Source organism: Dreissena polymorpha, chromosome 2 (assembly GCF_020536995.1).
Source record: "Dreissena polymorpha isolate Duluth1 chromosome 2, UMN_Dpol_1.0, whole genome shotgun sequence".
In the NCBI taxonomy this organism is placed as follows: Eukaryota; Metazoa; Mollusca; class Bivalvia; order Myida; family Dreissenidae; genus Dreissena; species Dreissena polymorpha.
Window position 1 is genome coordinate 55,454,207 of NC_068356.1, and position 17,694 is coordinate 55,471,900.

At 36.2% G+C, this 17,694-nt stretch overlaps 2 protein-coding genes and 1 long non-coding RNA gene across 29 annotated transcripts in view; 2 read left to right on the top strand and 1 right to left on the bottom strand.

Annotated features, from left to right (window-relative positions):
• Positions 1-16,070, top strand: part of LOC127867116 (uncharacterized) — a 168,808-nt gene extending 152,738 nt beyond the window's left edge. Inside the window, exon 4 of the mRNA XM_052408154.1 lies at positions 16,061-16,070. The gene's annotated coding sequence lies outside the window, so the exon portion shown is untranslated. The remainder of the gene's footprint in view (positions 1-16,060) is intronic.
• LOC127867130 (uncharacterized) lies at positions 5,658-10,714 on the bottom strand. Its single transcript, XR_008043306.1, has 3 exons — positions 9,622-10,714; positions 8,880-8,986; positions 5,658-6,414 (listed from the first exon to the last, which is right to left on the bottom strand). It is a non-coding gene; the product is annotated as an uncharacterized LOC127867130 (long non-coding RNA).
• Positions 12,857-17,694, top strand: part of LOC127867104 (dihydrofolate reductase-like) — a 632,040-nt gene continuing 627,202 nt past the window's right edge. For 12 of the 27 annotated variants that reach the window (XR_008043282.1, XM_052408118.1, XM_052408106.1 and 9 more), the window contains exon 1: positions 12,857-13,017. Coding sequence is in view for 10 of the 27 variants with exons in the window: in XM_052408103.1 (XP_052264063.1) it covers positions 14,993-15,117; positions 15,828-15,874; positions 16,340-16,457; positions 16,881-17,010 (420 nt within the window). In the remaining 17 variants the exon portion in view is untranslated. Of the gene's footprint in view, positions 13,018-14,952; positions 15,118-15,827; positions 15,875-16,339; positions 16,458-16,880; positions 17,011-17,694 lie in introns of all 27 variants that reach the window. The other 15 variants (XR_008043276.1, XR_008043277.1, XR_008043279.1 and 12 more) reach the window with 4 other exon arrangements.

Consider the following 17,694-nt stretch of genomic DNA (forward strand, 5'->3'; position numbering starts at 1 on the left):
ACTTTTTGAAATAATTCTCAATTTCATGTGAAAACGGCTGATCTAGAAATGCCTATTAAAACAAAAAGTGACGTTTTTTTCTTTATGTGTGTGTACATTTAGTTAATACAATTTAAATAAAGTAACAAGTGCAATAATACATCAATAACATATGGTTTTCAAATAGTGCTAAAGTTAATAATACTTTTGAATTAGAAACAAATATCACCATTACACAATTGATTTATGAGTTAGATGGCAAAAAAACAAGCATACTTCAAATTATTGAAATTCAGTGTATACAAAGAACATTAAAATTGTTTCTTATTACTGAAAGAAGGCAAAAAAAGTAAATTACTTCCATAATTAACAAATGTACAAATTAGACGTGTCTACTCAATAAATATGAACCTGTTTATTTGCGATAACTTACTTTGGAGTACAATTAACTAAGGAAATATTGTTTTTTTTTAAAGGTCTATGGTTCTTAAACTTATTGAAAACTAATCCTGCCTTTAAATCATCGTGCAGCGTTTAGTAAATTCAGGTGTGGTGTAGAACCACTTAGAATCGAAACCGGGCGGTCTGAAAATGCAGATGTCAGTGATCGCAAATGTTCATTCTGTGACTCGATTGAAGATGAGTCTCATGTTCTGTTTCGTGCGTCAAGTGGTCTGCTGATGCGTCTTGTGTGTAGTGTTGGGCCTTGTGTGCTTGGCTTGTCACCTTCGCTTTCAGCCTATGCCACAGGCTAGCCCTGAGCGAAAATGAAGCTGAGTGCGTAAGTCTTCACTGCCAGTACATAGCCCCTCTACAGACAAGTCCTATGCAGTGCCTCCTAGTGGCGACACACGTCAACTGAGTACCTCGCGGCCTCAGGCTGAACTACAGGCACTCGGAGGTGGTCTGCCCCAGACATGCGGCAGGCCAGGCCCAACGGTGTGTGGAAATGCCCTGATGCCCTTGAACAGACCCCCAGCCAAAGGGTAAAATGGCCCCTGTGTTCCCAGGGTTATAAGGTTCCCTGCCTACTGGGTTAAGTAGGAAACCACTGCCTTGTGGCTTGTCGTTGGATCGGCAAAGGCTAAGGGTGAGGTAACCCCGACAGAAAACCCAGGGAGTTGAAATCAGAGACGTTAGGCCATTGGCACTCCCTTAACAAACCATGACGTCATGTACATCGCTATGACTACACAATAAACCGATGTTAATCGATGTGGTGCTGAGTCTTTTGGATCCCTCCAGGGAGATTCAGTGCCGGGCTCTGAGCCTCGAAAGAGTCCACCCACAGCTACTGGGGGTCCCACCTTCATTCCACAACAAGCCACGAGAAGAGTTGGAATGAAAGCTGGCTACAACAAGCCCAGGGAAGAAAAGACCAACATCAACCTTTCAAGGTGATGCTTTGGAACGCAGAAGGAGTCTTCAATAAAAAGACAGAATTAGATCATATCCTTCATGAACACGACATTAATGTCTGCTGCATTCAGGAAACTCATCTGCAGCCAGCTAAATCCTTCAAGGTCAGAGGATACCAGAGTTTCCGATGTGACAGAGAAGGCAGAAAGAAAGGAGGCATCCTGAACTTAGTCCGGAACAACATCAATGCTGTTCAGACTAAAACGCATATGGATGACTCTGAATTCCAGGTTCTGAGTCTCAGGAAGAACGATTTCAATCTGAAGCTTGTGAATATCTACTCTCCAAATGACAAGGCTCTTTCCCTAGACAGTATCCCAGGGAGGCAGCTGAAATTAAAGAAGTCTCCAGGCCAACTTCCCCAAGTGTGGAATAAGGGCCATCATGATCCCTATTCTCAAGAAAGGAAAGGATCCGAAGCAGGCTGGGAGCTACCGTCCAATAAGCCTCACTAGCTGTGTTTGGAAGACAATGGAGAGAATTGTAAACGCACGCCTACAGTGGTATCTGGAGACGAACAACTTACCTGCAAAACAACAAGCTGGATTCCGGCAATTCCGCTCCACCGAGGACCAAACTACCTACCTCGCCCAAATTTTGAAGATGCTTTCCAGGAACAGAAGGTTGTCCTGACAGCATGGATAGACCTTCAAAGGGCCTAAGATAAAGTCTGCAATGATGGGCTCCAAGTCAAACTGATGGGGAATGGAGTTGGAGGAACCATGTTGAAGTGGATCAAGTCATATCTATTCAACAGAAGTGCAAAGAGGCAGTAAGAAGCTGATGATCTTGTGATATGGTGCAAAGAAGAGCATGCCACCACAGCAACATACAGAATGCAAGAAGCAATAGACACGCTTACCACATGGGCTGAAGACTGGTGTGTTATGATCAACAAAGAGAAATCATCCAACACAATATTCACATTGTCATCAAAACAGAACGCAGGAACAGTGAGAATGGGAGACACTCCTATGACTGAGGCTGACGAGACTACTTACCTGGGTGTCACCTTTGACAAGAGGCAAACGTGGAAGCCACACCTCGTGAAAGCAAAAGGAAAGGCCCGAAGAAAACATAATATAGCGCAGGTATTATGATTTTGCGGATACGGATGCGGATAGATGGAATACTAGCCTATCACTGGTATTGAATCTGTCCGTATCCGCATCCGCATATCCGCAAAACATAGAACAAGTTGAAATGCACTGCGCTTATTCCATTCATCCGCATCCGCATCCGTTTATCCGCACGCGCAAAAGCGTCCGCAAAAAGAACGCTTAAGTGAACATTCTATTGCGTACAAGATACGGATGGCATTTAGCACGTTGAGAGTAGCTGTCATCTCAAAAATCAACTGAAAAACTATCGAAGTCGTGAAAAATTACCCGGAATTATACAACCAACGCAGTTCTGCATATCGGGACTGATTTTACTTCAAATGTTTGGAAAAGCATAGCCAAGGCACTAAAAGAAGATGTTTCAGGTATTTATCATTTGTATTTTTTTACAGACAGAACGATGATTTGTACCTTATATCTACTTAAATTCACGCTTGTCCTTCATAATAATTATCTCAATTATAATTTTTAGTTTTATCCATATACAAAAATAAAGATACGTTCGACGTATGCGGATAAATGGAATATAGCGTCCGTATTATGATTTTGCGGATACGGATGCGGAAACGGATAGATGGAATACTACCCTAACGGTGAATAAACAGATACAGATAAATATGTCTTCCCAAGAAGACATTTATTTGAAAAGAAGGGAGATGTTCCATAATGTAATAAATAGTTTAAGGGGCATCACTGTATTATACTTACCTATACTTAACTTTATCCGAAGGAGTTGTCATTATATATGTATATGCTATACAGTTTGTTGAACACTTGCAGCTTAGACATTACTGAATAAGCCGCATACGCCTTGAGTTGTATTAACTCCACTGGCTAGACTACAACAGCTATAACATAATTTTGAAAACTGAGTTGCGTCTAAGATTATGCAATAGCAAACAACTTCAGTGTCTTCAGCGCTTTGATTAGTAAATGTCAGACCGTCCTTCTACATTCAAGCAACGTCCTCTAACAATGGCCACTAGGTATTTTACACACACAATTGACTGTATATATAGTATAACATCGAGATTCCGCTATTAAACATTAAACACAATCATTTAATTGTGTGATGCGTAACCAGAAATGTATTCAATATTCTTGATTTAAAGGGGCCGTCAACCACGAATGACGAAAAAAGAAAAGTTCTGAATTCATATTTTTGACAATTATTAGTTTATATTTATTAAATAATAACTGAACCTACAACGACATAAGTCACTCAAATCAACACAATTTGTAAGGAAAAAAATAGAAGAGATTTTATTTTGATCGATGAATAAACAACAACAGTACTAATGCTATCAATAAGATCACATATTGTATTGGAAATACAATAAAATATGATTAATTTTCGTCCGTTATATCAAAGCGACATTTAAACAAAACGTATAAATTCATCTTCTGAAATATAATTTGTTTAGCATTAAACCAATTGCGAGTTCATGGAAAACGTTGCTTAAAACTTGCCATTTTATATAAATGCAATAGGAAGCCAACAGAATAAAGGGGTAAATAACAGAAAAAAACACCCATGACTTAAGCAATACGGTAATCACGCTATAAAATTAACACAAGCATTCATACGCTTAGAGCATAAACGAGTTTAACGGTATTACTAGATTATCTATATCTACGTATCTTTAGGTAAAATACAATATATGGGTTTTGATGAGATCAGTTTATCTGTGTTTTATTAAAAGTTTACGTTAACTTGATCCGCCAAAACCGCGAGCAATAATAAATTCATATGAGAAGTAATTTAATCGATTTGCAAATAACTATGTTCCTTATATATGGATGCAACAATTGCGTTTTTGAAGACATGGAAGAGGTAGGAATGAACACATATATCAACATTTTTCACGATAACTGCATCATTAATGTGTTCAATACGCTGTCCACAATATTACCGATCACAATAACTGTTTATTATCAACGAGAAAAACGAGAATGCTATCTTTACATATACTGCGATTACTGCGATTAGAACATTACAAGTGGACTACCAGCAACACATAAATTGAATAAGTACACATGCGTAAACAATACCAACCAATAAACAAGTGCAAATGAAGCTCGAAAGACGGAAATACGACTAATAAAAAACAATTTATTTCCTAACACGCATACTCAAATAAACACAAGTCGCATAACTACATAAATAGACAAAACGCTGGTAAATAATATCAGTTTTAAATAGATTCACTGATATGATACCGCTAGTTTCCAAAGGTGATACATGCATATTAGTGTACGATCATATAAAATGTAGCAATTATACAACGTTATATTACAAAGTATGATTAGCTAGAAGATTGAAATTGTTTTGATAAAGTATATCAAAAGTATTGTTGTTGTCAAGGTTACAGCCGTCTGTAAACAAAGCATCTGTAAAACAGTTCACATTTTTAGAATGTGAAACGTACGTCTGCAAGTCAAACATCAATTACTGAAGAAATCACTATTACGATAAGTCCTTGAATTATCACGTTATTTTCAACAATACTCGTCGATACTTCAAAGATTATATGTACTCAAAATTTATGAATAAGTGTTTTCCGTTCCTCGTTAATGATCAATTGATCGTCGTTAACGTTTTACATCATAATTCTATCAGAAATGGCATCCGCGTTGATAACTCGACTCCCTTCCACTCTCATCCTCACGCAAACCTCTTTTATAACCTAGTTCATTCGTCTAAAAGATGCCTGCAGAATCGCATCTGTCTCGTCAACCTCCCCGCTCTCATCCCCGCAGAGGATCATTATGTTATTGTTCATGAGCATCAGCAATTCCAGCTCCATTCTCCCCCTGATGTACCATAGAAATGGTTCTGGATGAGCGATAAGGGATTGTCGTATCTTCGGAAGTCTTAGTATCATCCTGGGTCCTTCATTAATCATTTCTGTAATCGTTGATATCCATGAACTTTGCTATTCCTCATCCACTTCAGACGCTGCTATCAGATTTCTATCTGGAATCATGTAGTACGGTAACTCTCGGGTGTCCAACGCAACTCTTAGCGCATCCAATGCTACATGCAACCAGCGCACCAGACTTCTTTCATGAAACAAAGACTGAGGATTATTTTCCGCTATCCATAAAACAATGTTTTTCAACGTGTAAGATGTGGATTTAAAACATCGTTTTTGACCATTTTTAATAGAAAATACAATTTATTTTGAGTTTCATTAAGATTGTTTACTAGTCCGATCTCACCGGCGTTGAAACAAACTCTCCATTCAACATGTTGATATTCACTACCTTTAAATCCAACAGGCGTAAGAAATGCCCCAAGTGATACGACCTGCTGAACGACATTCGGTAGCGGCCAGTGGCGAGGTCTTGCGGCCCATTTAGACAGGATGCTGGGGCAGTGTAACGGACAATGTATTAGGCATTGGCGGCCCCGAGCGATCATGCTGCACTATGCCTTTCATGCATTTACATTTCCTACAGTTATGTAAAAATAAGTCACTGCTCAGGAGTTCGTGACCATGCCCATCATCACACAACGCATGGGTTACGTTCCAGTCAGTCGTTGTACCGCGTCTTTCTAGTAGCAGTCTACAGTGCCCAGGGTAACTCATACGACTGTATGATCTAAACACGGTTATCTCTCTAGGAAATTTGTCAGCACTAACACAATCTTCTAAACAAACGAAATTATTGCGTACAAACATGATGTCTTTATCACTTTCAAGGAAGCGGGTCAGCCCCCCCCCCCAGCCTTGCTACCCGTAATAATAGTCGTTATTGTTCCATTTGCCCGTGCAGTCCTCAGTCTGCAGTGCTCCCTGTATGCGTCTCTCCGAACATGTATGATCTCCAGACCATAGCCGAGCAAGCTGATCACAGTGCATGTTTCAACGGAGGCATTTTCCCACTGAACCTGGAATATGTTTAAATTAAATATAATGTCATATGTCATAAATATGAAAATAGTTTCATTGTCCTCAAATAAATAAAAAATAATAACATTTGGATTCACTTACATGAGTTGATTCAATAAACGGACATTACATGATAAGTGTACTGGAATGTCCATGTATTTAAAACACCAATACATATTGCATTTGTATAAAGTTTCTTTACGTAAGATATAATTGAATAATTGCACAAGAAGACTGTTTCGGATACCCAATATGCCAGCGTTTTTAAAGTATAAATTGTGAAAGTTATACTTATATGTCTATTTGTATGTTCGCGTGTTCTATAATCCGGTATTCGATGTATCGTGTGAACGATAATCGAGTAAAATAACATTATTTACATAAATGAAGATACTCGAGAAAAAAAATCAACACCCGAAAAGTTGATTTATTGCTGAAATTCTTTCGTTAGTACATGTACATACCATGTTTATCTCTATTTTCTCACGTTGTTACAGAAACAAGTAGTGAACATTTATTGATATGCATCTGACTTTTAATTAATTGAAGCTGCATAATTAAACGTATTATTTTATTAATTTAAGAATTTGTTAGGTGAACAAAGTACTTAACACTTACATAGCACTTCAATGATTTACAAAATCGGATGAAAATGTGATTCTAAGGACTGAACATTTGAAATTTAAATGAAGACACCAGCGCCAAAGGCATGCTATAAAACAAAGTATTTTTAAAGTTGTCAATATAAGGAAAGCGATAAATTGTAAGTTTTAAGTTTGAGTATTTACTATTGGAACTAAAATATGCGTACGTTTAATGGTATTAGATTTAACACATACCAGCCTTTATTAAACTAATGTTACACCATATAGATTCGTAAAATGTATGTGTGTAATACCATAGGGAGGGACCAACTTCATGTTGGTCGAAACATTGTCACAAATGTGCTTTTCATTTGTTAAACAACAAATGTTTCCATATCTGAAAGCTGTTGCAAAAAAATATAAGGAAAAGAGTTTTTGCTTTAGAGAAATTGGTTAATTCCAAGGCCCGTAACTTCGTAAAAATCACAACCTGAACTTGATCTGTAGATCATGTTGTAAGACTCACATAACAAAGAAGTCAGTTTCTGAAAGCGTTCCTGAGAAAATTCTAGAAAAGTATTATTTTAAAGAACATTTCTCAGTCCAAGGCACGTACCTTCGTCAAAAATCAATTGACAAGAGCGAAACTCAACTTTGACCTGTAAGTCATGTTGACAGACTGAAACACTAAAAATTAGTTATATATCTGCAAGCTTCTAGCAAAAAGTCCAATACTAATGTCCATTACTTCTCCAAACATAAATCGAACGGAACTAAACTATAGCTTCATCTATAACTGCTGAGGGTAGACTCACATACAAACAAATCAGGTAAATAGTTCAAAGAGTTTTGGAAACAAAATCCGAAAACAAGAAATATTATAAAGAACAATTTCTAAGTGAAAGGCCCCTAACTTCCTCAACATTAAAGCACCGAAGTTAAACTCATACTTGATTTGTCAGTAATGTAGAAAGACTCACACACCAACAAACAGGTAAATATATATAACCGTTTCGTAAAAAGTCCAAAAAACTGTTATTATAGAGAAAATGTATGAGTGTGTTAATTTGCCAAAAATAAATGGAACGTAACTAAACTCGAATTTGATCTGTAACTCATGCATGTAGAATCATACAGCAAACAAGTGGACCTAAAAGGCCCAAAGTCGCTCAGTTGAGATACAAAGGAACTGACCTGTTCTGTGCAGTCCAATAATTAGAACAAATCTTCATCAAGTTTCATGAAGAGTGAACTATAAATGTAACTTTTGGAGCTTAACAGGTTTTACTATAGCAATATAAGGATTACTTCCCGCCCTTCTTGGGGCCATGTTTCTCAATAGAACGGAACTATTTTGGAACTCATCCAATATATCATTACAAAAATATTCTCACCTGGTTTCACGATGATGGGGCAATAAATGTGACTTTTAGAGAGTAACAAGATTTTACTATAGCCATATAAGGAAAAATTCCCTGCCCTTTGGCTGCAATTTTTTTCAACCAACCTTAACTATTTTCGAATTCGACCAAGATATCATTGGGACAAATCTTCTGATTAAGTTTCATTAAGACCAGAAAATACCAGAAAATGTCACAAATCTTCAGACCATGAACATCGGACAATAAGTGGGACCTCATGAGTGTTAACAAGGCAAATGTTGACGCCGCACGATGGACAAAAGGCGATCACAAAAGCTCAACATGAGCACATGTACTCAGGTGAGCTATAACAGATTCATATCTCAAAGCGTTAAGGCAAAACAATTCGGGAAACGTTATGCCGGAAGGACAGACAGACAGACAGACGGAATGACATACTTATGGAAAGACGGAGAGTCCGACTGTCATATGCCTACCATCCGGGAGAGCTAATATTACCAGGTCTTGTTGGTTGGACACACTGCCCTGTCTACGGAACCCTTCTGATTCATCATGTCTGGTGTTACCTTCATCATCTAAACGTGCTGCAGTAAGATCTTAGGCACCTGAAAGCCGATTAGTTTTATATAAGTAATCGTTTGAACAATAATGAAATAGTACAGTTAATTGTCATGAAATTAGGATAGTTTAATATTTCTTTTGCACGTTCATAAATACTCATGCATTTCCTTCAACGTGTCATCATTGCTATGTTTGAAGCACTTACGTTAGTTGCAGTAATGCAAAAGTAATTGAGTTAGCTTTTTTTTTTCTAAAACCTCTAACATGGGTATGAAATGGCGTCGGCTCATAATACAGATGCGATTATACGAAACATTTTCAACTTGAACATAATTTTCGTTTTAATTTGCTAAGCTGCCTACAATGTATTTTCTGATACATGACCCGATACTTTTATATACAGACAATCAAGTTAAATGAAGTCAGGGAGAAACCAATACGTTTAGCTCTAAAGTACGTTGATTTTGGGGATAGAAGTGTACTCTTTAAGACAAATTTATTCCACAGCTTCTTCCTGATCTCAACGGTGTAATAATGGAAGTAACTTGCTATTGAATATTAAGCTACTAATAATGTAATTAAAAAAACTACAATCGATCTAGAGGGAAAATTGCTTTAATGAGTGCTTACAGATTGTAATCAAATGCCGATCCGACCAATTCAATTATAATATTATTACCAGCAGTTGTATTGAATGCATCGGCATACAGAATGAAGATTCCACGCCAGGTTACTTGATAAGGAGGCGTGAACAACAGGTTACTAAATAATGAAGATTGCTCAACAGGTTAGCAGATGTTGAGGCAATCACAACAGGTAGATAAGTATCTAAAAAATCGGGGTTGAATGTTTTCAGATCGTTTCATCAAACATCGTAACATTAATAGTATTTTCTCTTTAGTGTACGCATGTAAATGTTTAATCACCGCAGAATTCTTTTTTTCGAAAGAGCATCAATCGTGAAATATTTGTTTCAATATGACTACATAAAATTTGGTAATTTCATTTACTAGCTATACCAGTTGTTTTACACATATGTAAACCTTTACGCAATTTATTTCCAATAAGACCTGTTAGTGCCCAGTGTATAATTAAGTAAAATCCTTAATACCCCTAGCAGGAAAACGTCGTTGATAATTGCATATTCATGTTTCCTATTTGAAAACATACTTTTAGATAAACCTATGTTTAATTAAAAGTTAAGCTATGTAAAATTAAACAAAAATTAAATAAAATGCGCCAAATATTGCATCACTAGAAATAACTAATGCCTTTTAGCCCTTGACAATATTATGTTGATGTATAAATTTCAAACACAATCGATAATATAAAATGGATAAACATTTCCCATACATGTTGATTACAAAACAATGCACACACTCGTCGAATCTGTGTGAGCGTGAATTTCGCATTGAGAAAAAGGTACAGTTTTCATAATTAACGTTCCAATATGTCTAGTAGGCATTAGAACTTAAACATATACGTAGGTTGGAACACATTATAATAAAACCAACATATCTTCGTGTAAATATTGATGACACTCTGTCTAAAATGCACCATGTATTCTGAGCGATAAAATCAAACCGTCATTTATATTACTCAGCCAATAATCTCAAATGCTTTCACATCAATTATTTAAGAAAAAACAATGCAGAAAATCCCCTTAAAGTGAGAGATGTTTATTTTTAGTAATGAATAATCAAACGTAAGAAATCTCAAATATGTTGTGTTCTTTGCATCATATAATAAATCTGATTACAGTTCACAAAATAATCACACAACCTATACTCTAATTACAAACACAATGACCATATACTATTATTACGAGCAGGCATGTTTTATGGGTTGTTTAACAAACGAAAGAAGTCACTTTCGATTTCAAAATATAAATATAGTTGCTAGCCAATATATTTTTCCATTACAGAACATTGGCGTTTTTATGTAGAATTATAACGCGTTAATTATAACAATCCTTAACAATCCTTAAAAATCAACAACACAATGTGTGATGCAAATTAAATTATAATATAATCAATCTTTCGCTTCAACTAAACAATTCGAAAGCGGACTACATGTAACTTGTCTAAGCTGTAACTTCCCCTATTGATAACAGAAAGGCTACACAATACTAAAACTCAGTCCTTTAAAGTTTAAACATCCGAATAGCTAGTATGCATCCCTACCGCCATTACACACCACATAATGGTGGGCGATTCAATAACAATATAATTGTTAGTAAGCTGTTTATTTATTTATATTTTCAATAGGGGGTATACATTTTTATTTATGAATGTAATGAAAACCGTTAACTTGTTTGGGGAGATAACTTTGGCGAAGAGTTTGATAATGAAACAGCACGTTAGCAATTGCCATTTATTTCAACATTAAATTGAATTTTAATTAAAAATCAATTGTTTCAAACCCTTGTTATGCTAATTTAAGTGTTATTATATTAACATGAAACCTTAAATAACATGTATGTATAGGATTAGTTATGAATGTTAATGTACTAATATGTACATATATTAAGTGTACATACTTTTTGGTAATATAAAAGGTTCACGGACAATATACTGCTTTAAACGTTTATGAATTAAAATAAACATATACTTATTTCAGTTAATTAAGTGTAATAGCATGCCAATCGCACATTCTCGGCCCTTTCCGTCAAACTTCGGATAAGTACCTCGAAGGAGATAGTATGAATACACATTTCGGTAGCGGTATTGCGGTCTACCTACGCGGGCCTACGCGAATCAAAATTACATAGTAAAAACAAACATGGCCGGTTTTGCGAGTTGTTTACATTTTGCAAAGATGAAAATGGGGATTTTCTATGCTCTGAAGCCAGAGCAATTACAAACTCTACAGGAATTATGGACGCCATCGTTGTTTTTGTTTTTGTTGTTGTAACATTCTTTGAATGGTATCACGTGGGCGGACTACTTTCAACCCGTATTTCTCCCGAGTCCGATTATGATAATCTGCGAGGGGTACCGAATGATAGCATGCATGTATATATTGCACTACTAGCGCTTTCTACTATAGTGTTTTAATATTTTGAAATACTGGATAACACATAATATGTCCGAAGAGGAAATACTCTTACCATATTTAACAATCAATACAATTTTGAGTGACGCTGAACGAGTGTGGTCCCTTCGCGAGTTAATCCTGATGATGAGCAAGCATGAAACAGTGAACATTAGTTTAACAGCCTAAAAAATGAATGAAATTATCAGTAATATCATGTAATTAATGAATTATATATATCTGTATAAACAATGAAACAGCTATATCGGGTTGTTTTGTTTTCAATTTAGTTATGGCAAGGCAATTAGTTGAATATATTTCAATAGCGCCTTTGAACGTGTACTCTTGCATGAAAAGGGCGTTATATAAATCCGGTATAATAATAATTATAATATTTCGAATATAACACTGGGGTTTGTGGAATGAAGCCTTTTACTTTCCTTGTCATGTGTGTTTTAACGCAGTATGTAAATCGCAGAAATAATAGTGCCCACCTCAAAAACATATACAATCCATAAAACAAGCATTCCTTTTGTATATTAGCTTTTTATGTCATAGTATTCCTTCTGTTTAACTTTTTTACTACTACTCGCAATACCAGGTATACATCGCAAACGTCTCACGCCCTACAATAACACAGTTAAAATCACATAACGAGTTTTCTATATATCAAACGTGAATGAATTAGTGTTAGACTTTACCTTCTTTGCATTTATAAATGAAAATAAAATGTTATAAAAGAAACACTTTTGCGAAAAAATTGACTTAACAGACATATTAAACGCCCTTAACATAGCTTGTAAACAACCACGCATGTTTTGCGCGTGTCCATGTTAAACAGTACTTTTAATACACCTGTGCAAACCTGTATTTGTCGAATCTATAACGATTTACTTTCCGTGTGTACTTGACGCGCTTGGATGCTTCCGTGTGAATTTTGGTGAACTCATAATAGCTGTTAACCTCGACAGTAACGGTGTACATGTGTTTACGTAATATTGGTATTTTATTCAACGGATCGTTTATGTATTATACGGTTAAGGTAAGCCATGTTTCACCTTACGATTTTAGGTTTAAATTTTATTTATGTTGTGGACGTGACTGTGTTTTTTTAAATAAATAAATTAAATACATAAAAACGCGCTGTTTTAGCCCTTACTATACTTGAATTAACTTTGTTGTAATACACAATCGTATTTTTGTTGTTAGTTTTGTTGGCAATAGGAATTTCACTACCATAATGGGCACTAAAAAAATGAAACAGGTGTTCCGTATGCATTTTCCCCTATTCATTTTTTTCCAGATCGGAAATGGTCCAACTAAAAGGAAATACCCGATCAGTATGTTACTATGTGTTAAGGTACTCAAACAGTGTGAAAAACCTAACACATCAAACATAACCAAAATGTAGTTCCCAAATAAGATTAAGGTACACAACACACGTGATCACTTTAGACAGCTTCAGGACTGTAATATTTATTTTAATAAATCAAAGCCGTCGTCATGTGTTGATTAACGTTATGCAAATATACAAAAACATGCCCCTTTTTAATTTGCATCTGCATAATAGAAACCTTATTGTAGCTCGGGGTTCTTTATTTATTGCGATGATTGCCGGGCCATATATTATACATGTGAGCCTCGCTCTGGGAAAACAGGGCTTAATGCATGTGCGTAGATATTCGTCCAGAATAAGCCTGTGCAGTCCGCTTTTTTGTTTTAAGGAAGTATCTTCTCAACTCAATCCAGTATAGGCGGAAAGGGTAGTCCATGGTTAGCTTTTTCAGACTGCACGGGCTAATCTGGGACGAATCTTTATGCACATGCATTAAGCCCAGTTTTCCCAGAGCGAGACTAATTATTCTTATTCATTGTCCGTATACTACCAGTACCGTAAACCACTTCACGCAAGATTGTGAACTCGCCATGACCTACAAGTTATCAGATAATTGAAACAAATTAGTATCACGAGTTTACGTTGACATAGTACGGTTAAGGGCACACCGTAATCGTGTTCATTTGATTTAGTTTCAACAGACACTATCTATTGTATTATGCAGTTTTGTTTAACCAATTATCTGCGTTGTGATTCTGGACTTATATTATAAGGTATTTCGGAAAACCTCAGCGAAACTGTTGAAAGATAATAACACAGATTATAATCAACATTATACTAGCGCAATTTTAACAGCCATATATCAACACATGAAACAGTGAATAGCACATGTTATAAAATAACATTTATACAACAACACTTAAATATTACATTGTGCTTTTTCTGTGGTAAAAAATACAAAATGTTTAATACTAATCAAATAAATTTTCACGCAGATGAATATGTATTTTTAAATTTAACTTTAAAATAGCAATCAATGGAACTCCATAAACTATTTCATGACGTTTTTATTTCGGTCTTATCTACTGTGTTAACTACTGAACACCATAGACATATAATTATCAAAACTTGAATCACCTCCTATGAAGGCCAATGCAAAGTATGTTTTTTTATACATTTTATGCCTAGCCAAGCTTCACTTTTACTGAAGAATAAATAAAAAAGTGAACGTGTGTCTAAAAATATATCAGCCAATGGCCTTTTGCAGATTATAAATGAATGTATACATTCAAAAAGGTTCTTCACAAAGCAATTTGGTGTACTTATGTTGAACGTGACGAAAATCTTTAAGATGCTTTGTATTAAAGATGTTAGTACAAAACCAAATATTGTCCGTCTATAAACGACAGCAAAACGACGCAAAACAATATTTTGTACAGATTTATTTTGAAATGATTTATAAATTGAAATCGTCGTCATTATTTGACTTAAAATAATACGGAAGTTTAAAAGAAAGATAAAAGAGTATGTAACTGAATTAGTGAATTTAGTTTCATCAATTGTTGCATTAACTTTGTTGTATTAATTGAACTGCAACCAATCGAATGGTCATTACTAATGCAAAGCTGATATCATTTGCAGGGCCAGTGTGACGCACTATTAAAGAGTCTTTCGTTGGCCCATGGACATCATGGAACAAAATGTCTCCACCACGAACGGTATAATCACTTTCAATATGATGGCAGCAATGTGTCATAACAACAGAGGCATTGGCTACCAGGGTGATCTGCCATGGCCAAAATTGAAGTAAGTATACGAATAGTTTTGGGAAAAAATGGGCTGCATGCATTTGCAAAAAGTGTCGTCCGATTTTAGCCTGTGTACACATTCCGCTTTTACGGACCTCTCGGTATAAAGGAGATATCTGCTAAACGAAAACCCGGTTTAGGCGGAAAGTTTAGTCCCTTGTTAATTTTGACGTGACTTCACGCACATGCATTAAGTCAATTTTTCTCAGAACGAAGTTTGATTTGTCTCAAAAATTAAAAACAATATATGCGTAGACATAAACTTATGTACAAAGAACTAAACAATCCGTCAACAATAAGCAATAAAATATCGATTTGTAAATAGTTATCTTCACTCTGTCTGCTTACGACATTTTAAATTGCTGTCCATATACAACGTTGCTTTTTGACTATTGAATACAGGAACAAAATCAACCTCGCTTTAGTAAAACTGGGCTAAATGCATGTGCGTAAATTGTCATCCCACTTTAGCCTCTACAGTCCGCATTGGCTAATTAGATACGACACTTTTTGCGGATATGTAATTTACCCGTAAGGATATCGCTTCTATCCGAAAATCCAGCTTTTTTCAGAAAGGGGGATGACAATCTACACTTATACAGGCATATCTGGGATTACACTTTGTGCACACGCATTAAGACCAGTTTTCCCAAAACAAAGCTCATTTTTCTTTACCTACTATGCTTGCAAGTTTATGTCTGTTTACAGGGCCGATTTTGAGTATTATTTAAAGACCACATCCACACACAAAAAAGGTAATATTGTTAACATGAAACTCGGTCTGTAGAAACGAGTATTATTGCATTTTCGTTTAAATGTCGCCACACATTAGCCATGCAGTCCGCGATGAGGAAAGACACTTTCCACCTAAACTGATTTTCGCTAGGAATAGACTTTTAACCGAAAGTAGAATATCAGCGGGAAGTTTGCGGACTTTACAGGCTAACACTGTACGCACATGTAAAAAGCTCCATTTTCCAAGAACACGACCCATATAGCACAGCGGCTAAATTGATTGATTTAAAGTGTTCCAGACTATGTTTTCCCGTTTTCCATGATTAAGTTAACCCTAGACACATTTTTAGTTATTGAGAAGAACGTTTAATGGATTACACAAGATTACTATCGTTAATGTTTGTCATTCAAATAAAGACATGAATTATGTTGATAGTCCCTTCATGTTCTTTATATCCATTTACAGTTGTTGTATTTTAATCCAGACTCCAGTTTGATGATTGTACATGTACATGGCCGTAAGAGCTGGGCGGGATGTACGGACTTTCAGGCGAGCTATGGAGGCGTATATCACATCGTCTGTAGTCAGTCACGTGACCCAAGGTGCGTCTACCTCATGTTCTGCAGCCTATGCTATTTCAATTGTCATTCTAGAATGTCGTCAGCATCCGTAAACCGTGCACTTAGCAACACATGTTTATGGCATGCGAAAAAATGAAAATATGTAAACAAGGTCACTAAAATACACTTGGAAATAAAACCCGACTTCAAAGCATCATTATTTATAACCAAAGCCAATACAAATTAATCATTATTTGATTTAATTACTTTTTAAGTTCACAACGGCTAAGAAACAATAGAGCAGCAGCATTATCACTTTTTTAGGCACGAGGCAATAAAACAAGTACAAGTATAGTATCAGCTAAATAATACTGCACGTTTTCTTTGTAAAAGGTGTCTGATAAAGTAACAAATTATCAAATGTATTGTCATATCGCAATTCCGCATGTGCATTTCCGCTTGTAGTATCAAGACACACCCGAATCTTCTGACGGTGGCCGGAAGTGTACCTGAGGCTCTCGAGTACATCGCAGATCTGAACCGGAACGGAAAATTGGACAGCGTCTGGATAATGGGTGGTGCAGGCATATACCAGGTATAAGGCTTTTAATACTTATTGTTTCTGAAATAAACCTAATACCAAAATAAAAATATGATAATCTGATAGTTATAAAGCCTAATATTCGAGGCAAAATATCTCTTTCAGAACAAACATGAGCATAATGCATGTGCGTATAGTGCTTGGTGTGTTTTCCCAGGCTAATTTCTGACTACACCTTCCTATTGTTTTGTAGCGAAAATCCAACGTATACATTAAGTAACGTCCCTAATTAGCCTGTACGGACTGCGCACATCTGATACGACACTTCATGCACATCTGACACGACACTTCATGCACATCTGACACGACACTTCATGCACATCTGACACAACACTTCACATTAGCCTGTACGGACTACGCAAACTTGACACGACACTTCATGCACATCTGATGCGACACTTCATGCACATCTGATACGACACTTCATGCACATCTGATACGACACTTCATGCACATCTGATACGACACTTCATGCACATCTGATTCACTTCATGCACATCTGATACGACACTTCACGCACATCTGACACGACACTTCATGCACATCTGATACGACACTTCATGCACATCTGACACGACATTTCATGCACATCTGATACGACACTTCATGCACATCTGACACGACACTTCATGCACATCTGACACGACACTTCATGCACATCTGATACGACACTTCATG